The sequence below is a fragment of the Drosophila montana genome, unplaced genomic scaffold, assembly GCF_035044405.1.
Source record: "Drosophila montana isolate Dmon_TW-CO22-7 unplaced genomic scaffold, ASM3504440v1 contig_3266_1, whole genome shotgun sequence".
In the NCBI taxonomy this organism is placed as follows: Eukaryota; Metazoa; Arthropoda; class Insecta; order Diptera; family Drosophilidae; genus Drosophila; species Drosophila montana.
Genome location: NW_026998148.1, coordinates 1 through 13,404, shown reverse-complemented (window position 1 = coordinate 13,404; position 13,404 = coordinate 1). Strand labels below are relative to the sequence as shown.

The window sequence follows — 13,404 nt, the reverse complement described above, 5'->3', positions numbered from 1 at the left end:
CCGATTCACAGTTTTACTAAATATTGGTATACTGAATCCATTTAGGTTTTTATGAATTTATATATCAAACGCGAAATCAATCAATATGATTTTTTCCGAATTTTGATATAGTTTTTATTGAACTAATTTGTATAAATAAAGCTGTTAGTATATACAATTACATAAGTATAGACCAAATTATTATTAACTTATTCAAAATTATAAGCTATCGTTTTCACGCCATTGAAGAAGTCACTAGTACTAAATGAGAAAAGAGTTTCTGAATTCAATGGATCACTTTTCTGAACATATTCTGGTACATTTTCGTCTGCATTGCTCACAATTCGTGTCCACTCGGCCAAGTCGTCATTTGGATTTGTATGGTTTGCTTCTTGGTGTAAAGGCTTTAACATAAACTGCAAGTCCTGCAATTGTTTCAAAAAGCGTACTGAAAATATAAAAAGTTAGATGAAACATAGCACTTCGGCAAGCATCAACTTTAATTATCCTGCAAATATTTTACAAACGTAAATTATTAAATAACAATCTCTATATATATAACTATTTGTCAAATTTATTTAAGAGGTGCCATCCCTCCGTGGTGTAAATAGAAATTAAAGATTTGGTGGGTGTTGTTTCTGAGAGTTTTGACCGATTTGAATACGTGTTTCAGCGTAGCGGAAAACGCTTGCATGCAACTTATTTCTTTACCATCGGATCGGCTTCAAACTCAGTTATATAATAAGTGCGCTTAGAGATTTCCCAATATTAGATACATTGGAAATGGCTCATTTTCTAGCAATAATATACTTATATGTGGTATTATGTACGTGTTTGTCCCAAAACGGATCCTTGACCTATTTTTGCTTATCACAACAGAAAATGATATATTTGATGCGCATTATTTTAACATTTCAATAATGTACTTTGTAATTAATAAAATGATATCGTAGATTTTTTGCACAGACGGACAGATAAGAATTACTTAATTGGCTTAAGGATTTTTATTCAATTGGCTTATGAATACAGATTATATAATTGCGTACCAAATTATACTTACAATGTACGTCCTGGAAATTCAACAGCTGCGCCTGACTCTGCCACCAGTTACACAATAAATATAGATAATGTTTTGTTGTTTCTTCAGAGTCTCGGAAAATGCAGGTGAGGTAATATTCACGAAAGATAAGTGTAAATAAATGCAATGAAATCTGTGAGATTTCTCCAACTTGTAAGATATCTGCATAAACATTTAAAATATATAGTGCATTTGGTACATTTATTATTCACTTACCTGACTTTTTGTCTTGAAGCATCCACTGATACATCATTTGATAAACGATTGTAACAACGCTTAGACAAAGTTTTACATAGCATTCGCATTGAATTTCTTGTGAAACCTTGTCCTGCACAGGAATTGAAGAAATCTTGGACATGTTGGTTGGGTTATGCGCTGACCCATGAAAAGTTTCTGTAGTATTATTAATCGTTACATCAGAATTCAATCCGACGACTTTAGAAAACATGTCCTCGTTGTCTTCCTTTTCGTCATCAGTAAATGATTGAAATAAAACCATTTTCAGTATGAATTCAGGTGTTGCTGTGAAGCATTGGTAAACAAAGCGCACATGATTCTCGCATATCGCAAGCAAAAGCTTGAAGTGACTAGGTTGGATAGGCAGATCGCTGCAAAAGCACACCTCGAGCAGCCCTGCGTATACCTGTATTAAACACGACTTGGGAGCAAAACGGTAAAACGAACGAACGCGATCTGATACAAAGCAATTACTTGGACTATTAACACACATTCTTGCCATAAGTTGGCTCTTTCGTGCGCATAATAACATGCATGCACTGAGCTCACGAAAAACCCATGGGCTTGGGCGAGTGAAAACCAATTGTTTTAGTAAATTAAAGAGTAATTCAAGTTGAAATCCATATGTATCTTGATTTACTTGGCTAACATGGCTTAACAAACTGTGCAGAAACACTGCAGTGGCTTCAAGAACACCAAAATGACCGAACACCTCGAAAGAGTAACTTAAATTGGTAATCGCCTCAATTAGTATCTGCAATACCCAGTATTTACCATACTGTTTTGTTAGCAATGTTTGCGATATGCTGCTTTGTTTCTGGCAAATCATCGCCAACGTGCCAATATAGCGACGCACAAGGACTGCCTGTTCCATGTCGTATAAAGCGCCAGACTGAATCAATGAAAAGCGCATAGTTGTACATTGATCTGATTGTAGATCAAAATGATGATAGGGATATAGCATACAGTTTTGTGGTAACTCCAAGCTTTGGGTATAGGACCAAAACTCGGTTAGGACTCTACCCACAGACATAAATATGCGGCCAGTTATTGCTTCGACAGATTCAGGCTCAGACTGTATTTGAGCGTAATCAAGAAGCAGTTGCTTTAACTCGACTTCAAAAAAAGTACGTTGCTTTTTTTGACCGCGTGTATCTTTCGTATACTCGTAGATATGGCCTTTTACCTTCGTGGAACTTTGTTTTGCAAAAGGGCTTCCGATAGATAAATTTTCTATTCGAAGCAAACTCCTGCATTCGTCGGCATCGGTGACTGACGGCTCTGAATTTTCTTTGAATGTGTTTCGCTCGTTATTTGTAGCATTCCTAATTTTAAGCTTGGAAAACTCTACATTTGTAATTTTCAATTCTGCGTCTTTTGCTAACATTTGCTTAAAAGCTTTTGCAACTTTTTCATTGTAGTCCTTTTCTCCTTCTTCAGCCATTGTAAGCTTGTCCATCTTGCTAGCTTGAAGCAGTTTACGTGCTTGTCGGAGTTCGTTGCGGAGTAAACCCACCTTTGGAATATGTATAAGTTAAAGTTTGAAATAATGTTATACCTACTCACCTCGCCATCCTTAGCGCTGGCTTGGTTGTTGCTATCCGACAGGTCTTTCTGCAATTTTGCATTCTCCTTTTTAAGCACATCAACACGTTCCATTAAAAATTTTAGTTGGCGCTCTTGTGCCAGTTGACGTCTAGTTTCCGTTGCCAGATTTGAGGAACCGTCCGTCCATTTGTTTGCAGTACCTGTTTCAACCTCTCCTAAAGCTGTTTTTTGCCCACGTCCAGCATCGGGTAAGAAAACAAAAGTTTCATCAGTCCCAAATATTTCTTCCACACTCAAGCCCGAAGGGAGATCGATCCCTAGCAGCTCATTTGCAAATATTTCCTGAGTACTCGTACTGCCATGAGCTTCAGCCACAAATTCATTAAAGGCAACTTGGCTCTCACTACTTTGCACGCGATCAGTTTGCCGCTGCTTTTCTTCTGCTTGTTGAGTAGCTAACAAAACGTCATCGTCGTCGTCACTCGCCCAGAATTCCCATATTTTAGAAGTGTTCGCGCTGATCCGCCTGCGATTAACGCTTACGTCCAATTTAATCTTTTTAGCATGCCCAAACTTATCCATTGGACCGAGCCGCTTGGCCATTTTTAAAGGTGTACACAAATACAATCCAATGATATGATTGCTCTTCAATGAACGAACAAAAAATTGCTGCTCACTGAACTAGGCGGTAAATATGTTTTGTTTTGGCCGATGAAATGATCAATAAAAACAAGTTTAATAGGATACAAATTAATTCAAATAATGGTTTTTATTTATACCCACTGAGAGAGCAATGTTATAATAGTTTCTACGAATAAAAGAAAATAGTTATCGGTAATTCAATTATTAGTGTCAACCATAAGCAACAAATGAACGTCGGATTCAACAATATGAGCGAACTGACTCAGCTTTTAAACTGATTGGACTTTAAGAAGAAGAAAAGGATGTGCCCACTAAAGAAGCATCATTTATCCGACAATTTAAAATGTTCTAAATTAATAATTGCGATACCGAACAAATATTTATAAAATTTGCTCAAGTTTTCACATGAGATTACTTCAAATCGATTCAGAAGGGTTTTAAAGATTCTTAACAGTAGACTAACATTATCGATTAGTTTGATTAGTTCATTTGCGGTAATGAATCGACATTCAACGTAATTTACAGTCAACTGTCCAGCCCTGGCGGTATATCGATATATTGTCTGTTTCTTTTCGATGCTTACTGTGTAAGCCTTACACAGTTGAAGAGAGGATTCGGTATGAACGCGTCGACCACTATTTTTCGAAGTGCCGAAATAAAGATAAGTCCGTTCCAAACGCGTTAAATAAGTTCTAAATAATCCGCTATAAATATAATTGACTTGATTTAGGGTAACTGTGCCACAACAAACATTTTTTTGAGCCAGTTCGCAAGCGCACAGACTCGAATGTGAGAAAAATATATGAAAGCAGGAGCTATACGGCCGCCACCGCGCAACTGCAAATGATTAGTGGTAGCAACTCTACAGGCGCAATTTAAAGCAACAAAAAAATTAAAATACATTCCTGTACACACAGCAGTATTTATGCAAAATTGTGATTTAAAAAAGTACGTTTAATTATTTATGTACCAATATATCTATGACTCAGCCGATGTAGCGTTCATAAGTATGTATACATATGTGTTCTCTCGCAGAAGTACATTCTGATAATTTCCGTGAAAATTGCGTGTCTCTTGTATTCTAATAAAAATAAAAAAAAATTTTACATCAATGTGCATTTTGTTATTGTAGATCGTGTAATACAATTTACTAAAATTCTATAAGCATACAGTAAGCAACATTTTTAAAACAATTAATGCTAATTTATGTTCGGGCGTCGCCTAACAAATGCCAACAAAAACACGAGTGCTTTGTTAGTGTATTCGAATGCGTGATGGCTTGCTGTCACGCACACTATACAAACTGGCTAGTAGTAAACTAATACTTTCATAAATATACGTATGTATAGGTTTATGTTATACAAAGAAGTTTTCTTCTATTCGTCCATTGTGCTGAGTAGGGAGTTCATTAACATTATTTATTGAATCGTTGTAAAAGTCATTCATTTACTCAGTTAAAGCCATATTAATACATTCTTGTCAAACACACATTCATGACGCTGGAAAAATGATCTCACCATAGGTTTTCTAATTTTGTGATATGCTTCTATGCAGTAGATTGTACTTTTTTTTTCAATGTACACATATGTATAGCTTCAAGCAGCTCCTTTACGCCTACATGAAATATCAGGCTTACGTTTTTAAACTGAGCACAACTTGTTTAACAAGTTAGGTAAGTCGAGGTCATGTTGCGGTTTGAGGTACCATTTTCTTTTGCTATTTGAATATTTACATAGTTTTTTCTATCTTCCCAGGCTTGTGAGTTTTTTATGCAAAAATTAAAAAAATTTCTATAAGTTTCATCAGTTTGACTAATCCATAATTATGTTTAATTTGGCCGCTGTTCTATCAATATTAGGAAATTTGAGTCATATGATCTAATTATTTTAAAGAAACACTTTATTAAACTACAAAATTTTATATATATATATATAATTATATATTTTTGCATTTTGCAGACTCGTAAATCGACAAACCTAAATCCATAAAAAAAAAATACAATTATGTTGAAGTTTATACGTGGAAAGGGTCAACAGCCAACAGCTGAACGACAGCGACTACAGAAGGAGCTCTTTGCATATCGTAAGGTATGTATTTACATACATATATATATATATCTGTCTTAAGTCAAGCTGTAGGATTTTAGCAAAAAACTAAAATTGACTCCTTATGTGAAAAAAATATAAGTGATTAAGGTGTACTACTATGTCTGCGACAATATAATCCGAATTTAAAAGGTAGAATATCACCTTAAATTTTTGATTCGGAACGAAGAGATTTTATTATTCATTAAAGTTACCGTCAATATGGATTTGCCCTGTTTGCAGTTTGTGGTAAGATATGATATGAGTGCAAACAGTAAGTACGAGTACATTACCGGTCATGTATTTCATGCAGAATTGGCCCGACTGATAAACTACGTAAAATAAATATAAACTCGATAATGCTATTGACTAAACTATATCATTAAACTGAACGTTTTATAAACAATTTTTGTTGGCAATAACAAGTTTTATTATGCTCTTATGCGTCTTTGCCTCTAACATACGCAGAACGAGCTTATCCTTATTCTTTATTAATCTTATCCCATTTTTAAAATATTGATTAAAGTCGGTTTTGAAATAAAAGGGTTTTAAACATCATTTTCAAAGAATTTGAGCAACAAACACCAAATTTGGTAAATTATCCTAAGTTGTCATATATTGAGGTTTTTTTAGATACAGCTTGAAGATGAGTATATAATTATAAGTTTATGATATTCATTTATTTAACAGTTGCTAAGAGCTTAGCTGTGCATTAAGAAAACGACAACAAAAAAACGTTCAGAAACTCGCCTTAAGAAAATGCTGAGAAATGCACGTGCCGCTCAATGCCAACGCCATCACCTAGTTGTAGCTGGTTGCGACGTTTGATTCAATGACATCACCAAGACTACGTCACCTTGTTGCGTTACAGTATTAAAAAAAATTATTTGAGCCGTAAAACATATACATTGCGTAAAGCCTCAATATGAGTAATCGACTAACGGTTTCGAATTACTTGAAAATTATATCACGTATCTTCCGTATTTCTAAATGAAAGATCATATTTCATTATCGGTGCTTTTACCGCTCTTTAAAAGAAAGAAATTTGACTTCAACAGATACGATGCGCTGTGTTTTATATATTAATGATCAGCTATAAGTATAAATTCTTTAAAATAACTTTTACTTCTTTATACCTTCTTTCTACCCCCATTAAAATTCCAGCTGTATTAGCATATTATCCTAGTATAATTATAACTTTTAGAATGAAACCGAAATAATTTCAAAACACTTTAAAAGTCTATATGTTATATTTTATAGACTCAAATATTTATATTTTATCAGCAAAACACACATACAAAAAGTTATACTCATCAGCCCAAAATAATAATTTTGTGTTCATAACGCAGTCTGGCAAAAAAAAATTCATGCAGTCGGCACAGCCCGTATACAGTAGATAAGATAAACTTAGTTTGTTTTATGTACAAACCGAACAAATGGGTTGGTCGAAAAAAATATTTATGTATTCTACATAAACGGTGAAATATATCGAGTATAGTTTGCGGGTACTGATAGGCGTAGTATTTCTTACTGATAAGATTTCAAAACACAGTCACCGCGATTGTGTAAAATGCTGCACCTGTAATGGGGTCGTAACTTTATTAAATTCTTTTACCCTATTACACCCTGTAAAATGAATCTAAGTAAGAGAGGCGGTATAATGTTTTGTGCACATGAAGAAGGAAGCATCTTCCATTCGACAGTGTGTATGTTCTTAGTTAAAGACTTAAAAACTCATATGGCAGCTGATTCAGGTGTCAAAGGTTTCAAATACATTTCGAAAACTATAAGAGCTGGAGACACCAAATGCAGTATATATGTTTTGTTACAGAATGCAAAGATTACATTTATTAAACTTTTTTGTTTTCTTGCCTTGTTCCGACCAAATTTGGAAGAAAAACCAATTTAATTTATGTTCATATGAAATGTAGCGTTGCACTTTTTACATACATACACACATTTTAAATCCACCCTGAAGCCCTGTCCATTTCATAATGATCCAAGAATAAACACAGAAGTTAATCAATAATACATTTTCAGTAGTTTGAGGCCGACGGAAGAAGAAGCACAGCCGCTGTCTAATTTGCGCAGCTTGCTTCGAGTGTATTTTACCGCAGCTCGGAACTTTGGATAGGGTATATTGCTAGTTGGAATGAATAGTTATTATCGTTATTATAATTAAACAATTTATATACAGAAAACTTATTTTGGTCAAGTTTACTTTCGTAGTCTGATTGTAAGTTACAATCTTATCAAGCTGAATCATAAAGCCTTATACAACAATATAAAATGACCTAAATTTGTAAATATAGAACACATATTGGGAGTGTAAGTTGTCAAGGTTTTTTAATCGTACCCGCTTCAGGTGTGTAACCTGTAAAATTATCCTTCTACTAATCAAAATTATTAATATTAAATGGCAATTAAATGGTTGAAATTAAGAAACTACAGACGGAAAATCACAAGAATATTGATAACTTCGGTAAGCAAACTACAGAAAATATGAGCTCGCCAAATGTTTCCCTTCAATTTTAAGTTATGTGAACAAATTTTAGAGAATTACCCCTAATCTAATAGTGTTTCGTCTATTTGTCGATGTTTATTAATTTTTTTTTAATTCGTTATAAATTTGCAGACCGCACAACATGGTTTCCCACACAAGCCCTCTGCGTTGGCGTATGATCCAGTATCAAAGCTTATGGCTATTGGAACACAAACTGGAGCTATAAAAGTATTCGGTCAACCAGGCGTAGAGCTATATGCCCAACATACTTTAGTCAATAACTCGGCGTCGGAATTGAACGTTCAACTACTTGAATGGGTTTATGGCAGTGGTCGCCTTCTCTCGTTAACTGCAGCTAATCAACTTATATTGTGGGAGCCTGTTGGTGTTACACTAGTGCCTATTAAAACACTTCCTTTTGATGGAAAATTGAAAAAAGTATCCTCATTATGCTGCTCGCTAAGTAAAGATGTTGTATGGATAGGGACCGAAGGTGGCAACATATATCAGTTCGATTTAAAATCTTTTACCATACGTGAACCCGTTATTTATCATGATGTGGTGTTAGAACAAGTGCCACCGACTTACAAGCTCAATCCAGGAGCTATTGAGTCAATACGCCAGCTGCCAAACGCACTCAATAAACTACTTATTGCTTACAATCGCGGACTTTGTGTACTATGGGATGTGGACACGTCGTCTGTAGAACGTGCCTACATCGCACCCGGGCATGGCCAAAGTGTTGGTCTGTATGTCAATAGTACTGGCACAGAATTCACTTGGTATCACGCAGACGGCTCATATGCTAGTTGGCTGATCGCAAGCGGGGAGCCACCTCAAAATGTTAACTATGTTCCTTATGGGCCAGATCCATGCAAAAGTATTAATCGGCTTTATAAGGGCAAGCGGAGGTAAGTTCTTGGTTTACTTAAAGTCTACTGTTTTAACAACCTTTTTTTTCGTCTTAGTGTCAATGATGTAATCGTGTTTTCTGGAGGAATGCCGCGTTCGGCCTACGGTGATCACAACTGTGTTTCGGTGCATGCCAGCGATGGCAAAAAAGTCTGCCTTGATTTTACGTCCAAAGTAATTGATTTCTTTGTAACATACAAGGAAGAAAGCGACGATGTGCAGGTGCTTGTTGTATTGCTTGAGGAAGAGTTTTGCGCATATGATCTCACTGATGCGAAAGTTCCAGCCGTTAAAGCGCCTTATCTGCATTCGGTACATGCCTCAGCGGTGACATGTAACTACCTAGCCTCTCAAGTCACGCAGTCAGTGTATACGCGTATTTTACGCGCCGGTGATGAACAGGACGTCGAGTTCAGTAGTATTGACTGGCCCGTAACAGGTGGTGTACTACCAGAAGGAGTCGCACAGAGCGATGAAAATGAAACAGCAAAGGAGTACGAAATACTTTTAACTGGCCATGAAGACGGCTCCGTTAAGTTCTGGGATTGTTCTGGAGTTCTCTTAAAACCGATATATAATTTTAAAACAGCAAATATTTTTGGTCATGAAAATCACGATGAAACATCTGCAATTGAATGCACTGAACTTGATGAGAGTGAACCACCTTTTCGTAAATCCGGTCTATTTGATCCATATTCCGACGATCCTCGGTTAGCAGTAAAAAAAATTGCATTGTGTCCCAAAACAGGTCATTTGATTGTTGGTGGCACCGCTGGACAAATTGTCATAGCAGATTTTGACGGAGACTCCATAGAGCACGTTACGTTAAAGTTTAGTTCCATGAACTTGGTTAGCGATCGCGATGGTTTTGTGTGGAAAGGTCATGATCAACTGAACGTCCGTCCAAATTTATTAGAAGAAGATGCTTTGCCAATTAGTGAAAATGGCGTCAACATAACCGGCGTGTTACAAGTACTTCCACCAGCTAGTATTACGTGTCTCGCGTTAGAAGCCAACTGGGGGTTAGTCTCCGGAGGCACTGCGCACGGCTTAGTGTTGTTTGACTTTAAAAACTTTGTGCCTGTATTTCACCGCTGTACATTGAATCCTAACGATTTGACTGGTGCCGGCGAGCAGCTTTCACGACGCAAATCGTTTAAGAAATCGCTTCGCGAATCATTCCGAAAGCTGCGCAAAGGCAGATCAACTCGTAACAATCCCAGCAATCAGGTGCCAACTACAGTAAGTCCCAATGTTTACATTGTTGCCAATAATTACATAATATTTTTTTATACAGCTGGAAGCGCGACCTGTTGAGAGACAAATAGAGGCGCGATGCACAGACGATGGTTTGGGTTCTATGGTGCGTTGCTTGCTCTTTGCTAAAACCTATATAACCAATGGTGTGTATTATAATAATTTTTAACGCTTTGAACCAGTCTTATCGTTTCCCTTTGCAGTTAATATAACCTCCCCCACCTTGTGGTCTGCAACGAACGCCAGTACCGTTTCGGTGTTTCTTTTACACTTGCCGCCCGCACAAACTGCAGCCACCACTGGACCACCTGCTAGTGGTAATGCTACGCCGCAGTCTCCACGTCGCATTTCTGCACAACTGGCCAAGGAAATTCAGCTAAAGCATCGTGCGCCTGTGATAGGCATTTCTATATTTGACCAAAGTGGTTGTCCTGTTGACCAGTTAAATTATGGCGAAAATGGTACACCGCCGCATCGTGTCTTAATTGCTTCTGAGGAACAGTTTAAGGTTTTTTCGCTACCACAATTAAAGCCTATAAACAAATATAAGCTTACGGCTCATGAAGGAGCCCGTATACGGCGCATCCACTTTGGCTCATTTAGCTGTCGTGTCTCACATGAGCTTCTGCAAAGTCTTACCGGAGGCAGCCCTTCAAAATCTACGAGATCAAATGATGGTGGCGATGGAGCGGCAAATACAAGTCTAGCATCGGCAGCTTGCAATAGTGAAATTTATCATGAGATGGCATTAATTTGTTTGACTAACATGGGCGACATCATGGTGTTATCAGTGCCAGAGCTAAAGCGCCAATTAAATGCAGCTGCAGTGAGGCGTGAAGATATCAAGTTCGTATGAAATATATTATAGCCTAAGTATTACCGCCTTTACATATTAATTCATATTTCGCTTGTAGTGGTATTTCATCGCTTTGCTTTACCAATAGTGGCGAGGCATTGTATATGATGTCGTCTTCAGAATTGCAACGCATTGCTTTGGCCACCTTCCGGGTCGTACAGCCAACTGGAATGGTTACGGTCGAACCTTTAGAGACCGAAGGGAACGAATCCACAATGGCCACCAACGAAGACGATAATAGCTATAAAGAAGTTGATTCAAACGATGATAGTGTCGAAAACGGTACCAGTGCAACCATACCCAACCCACCAATTGCCAAGCAACGCGCCAAGGCGCTAGAGCTTAGCATTGAAAACAATAGCCTTCCACTAACTAATGGCTTAAACAGCGGTAATTCACCTAATCGAGCCAATGAGACAATCACCAGCTCTATAGGTGACATAACTGTCGACTCTGTGCGTGATCACTTAAATACCACTACCACAACGCTATGCTCAACAACTACCGAGGAAACTGTCGGTAAGTAAATACCTTCGTGTGAACCATTTACAATGCACATATGTTCTTAACAATAATTACTCTCCATATTTTTCAATGTTCTGTACAACACCCCGTGGCTTACTCATATACACTATTTGTCATTATGCAATAATAATCAATTTATTACGTTCATTTTTACCGCACATGTTACTTACTTATTTACCTTTGTTTCTAGGTTAACGGCAGTAAAATTCGCAAACATATTAAATATTATTTTAACGATTTTAGTTATAATGGCACAAGACAATAAACTACCTTTTGCATGACCTTTGTAATATGATCCAAATTACATATTTTTACATCTTTATAAACACATTAGATTAACATTTTCTTAATATGATTTGATAGGTCGTCTGTCAGTGCTTAGCGCGCAAACAAACCAAGCCACCACCAGCGTCAATAAAAAGGATATACCTAATATAAATATACCCAATTTATTCGATTTGGCGTCCAAAGGGTATGTAAACGATCGCGCTACTTTTGCAATTTCATCTTACTCTTATTTGCTTTTAGTAATACCACGGAAACGAGCACTAGTTCTGTTGTCATAAAGTCTGTCATAACAAGTATATCACATGAAAAGACAAACGGAGAAAACGAAACTTCAAAGACTAAAACTACAGCGCATGAGGAAAGTCAATTTTAGACAGATTTATAAAAACAGCCCCGGAAGACAGGTTATAAAAACGTTAAAACAAACTAACTTCACGTTCGAAGACATATACTATATATACTAATTTTCATTATATATTAATACAAATATTAATTACATAACACTAAAATATGACATAAGACGCAGCTGGACAAGCTGACGATTTTAATTGAGTTTCACATATTTGTCGCATTTTAAAAAATGTAAAGAATTTTCATATCACTTTTCTACCAAATTTTGTAATTAAAATATGTTATCTATAAGCTAGTGAGCAGACGAAACACCTAAATTGTCTACACCTATTTAAAAAAAATTAATATGTTTTTATATTAAAATGACAATATTTACAATAGCTAAAAATCTCTAGTGGATAAGCGTATACCATTACCATATATACCCGACAAATAGTACAATATAAAACACATTTGCCTTATGTTATAAAATTCTTTATTACGGATTTTATAAAAGTATTAAAAAATTAAAAGTATAATTACAAATGCTTTTGTACGTTCCACCGATTGCCTGTCCCAATATATGTATATGTATCCTTAAAAAAAAGGTCTATAAAAATAATATACATCAGCTTATAAATTTCAGTGTTAGAAACATATGTAAAAAATTACACAAGTGTTGCATTTATTTTTAAATACTCATTTAACTATATCAATGTGCAGCTATCGAACAAATCAACGAACAGTTATTTAATTGTTATTCAGGTGAGTGTTTGAAATATTTAATTTGAATTTATGAAAATTTAATTTAATATTTTAAAATCGGTTTTGGTCAAAATTTAGACTTTCATTTTTTTGATGCCAATCGAAAGTACTGGTCCTTACGAGTCCAAAATGGTATAAAATTCCTAAATCGAACACTATTTGGCCAAGATATTCAAAAAATCATCAGAAAAGGTTGACTTTACAAACGAATCGGTTTTTGGTCAACCACTTTTTTTAACCCACAGATTTTTAAAATGTTTGAATGCAGATTAATAGTAGTGATTTCAAAATCTGACAATATTTACCTGAGATGATCGAAAAAAATCACCAAAAAAGTTTCGATTTTCGAACCGAACCCGAATTTGAGAAAAAACGTGATGTAACCCCTTGCCATTTTGAT

The 13,404-nt window shown here is 36.0% G+C and overlaps 2 protein-coding genes across 4 annotated transcripts; one reads left to right on the top strand and one right to left on the bottom strand.

Moving 5' to 3' along the window:
* Positions 1-121: 121 nt before the first annotated feature.
* mus304 (mutagen-sensitive 304) lies at positions 122-3,559 on the bottom strand. Its single transcript, XM_064690441.1, has 4 exons — positions 2,861-3,559; positions 1,274-2,810; positions 1,040-1,219; positions 122-427 (listed from the first exon to the last, which is right to left on the bottom strand). Exons 1-4 carry the CDS (start codon positions 3,443-3,445, stop codon positions 189-191), a joined length of 2,541 nt encoding a protein of 846 aa, XP_064546511.1. The 5' UTR covers positions 3,446-3,559; the 3' UTR covers positions 122-188.
* A 529-nt stretch (positions 3,560-4,088) lies between these two features.
* Positions 4,089-12,783, top strand: l(2)gl (LLGL domain-containing protein l(2)gl). 3 transcript variants are annotated; one of them, XM_064690450.1, is made up of 9 exons: positions 4,089-4,432; positions 5,443-5,571; positions 8,204-8,982; positions 9,040-10,225; positions 10,281-10,386; positions 10,444-11,086; positions 11,155-11,615; positions 11,985-12,093; positions 12,150-12,783. In XM_064690450.1, exons 2-9 carry the CDS (start codon positions 5,488-5,490, stop codon positions 12,280-12,282), a joined length of 3,501 nt encoding a protein of 1,166 aa, XP_064546520.1. In that variant the 5' UTR covers positions 4,089-4,432; positions 5,443-5,487; the 3' UTR covers positions 12,283-12,783. The 3 variants fall into 3 exon arrangements, with proteins under 3 accessions (XP_064546520.1, XP_064546522.1, XP_064546521.1); XM_064690452.1 differs by lacking the exons at positions 11,985-12,093; positions 12,150-12,783 and adding an exon at positions 11,812-11,922; XM_064690451.1 differs by lacking the exons at positions 4,089-4,432; positions 5,443-5,571.
* Positions 12,784-13,404: the final 621 nt, after the last annotated feature.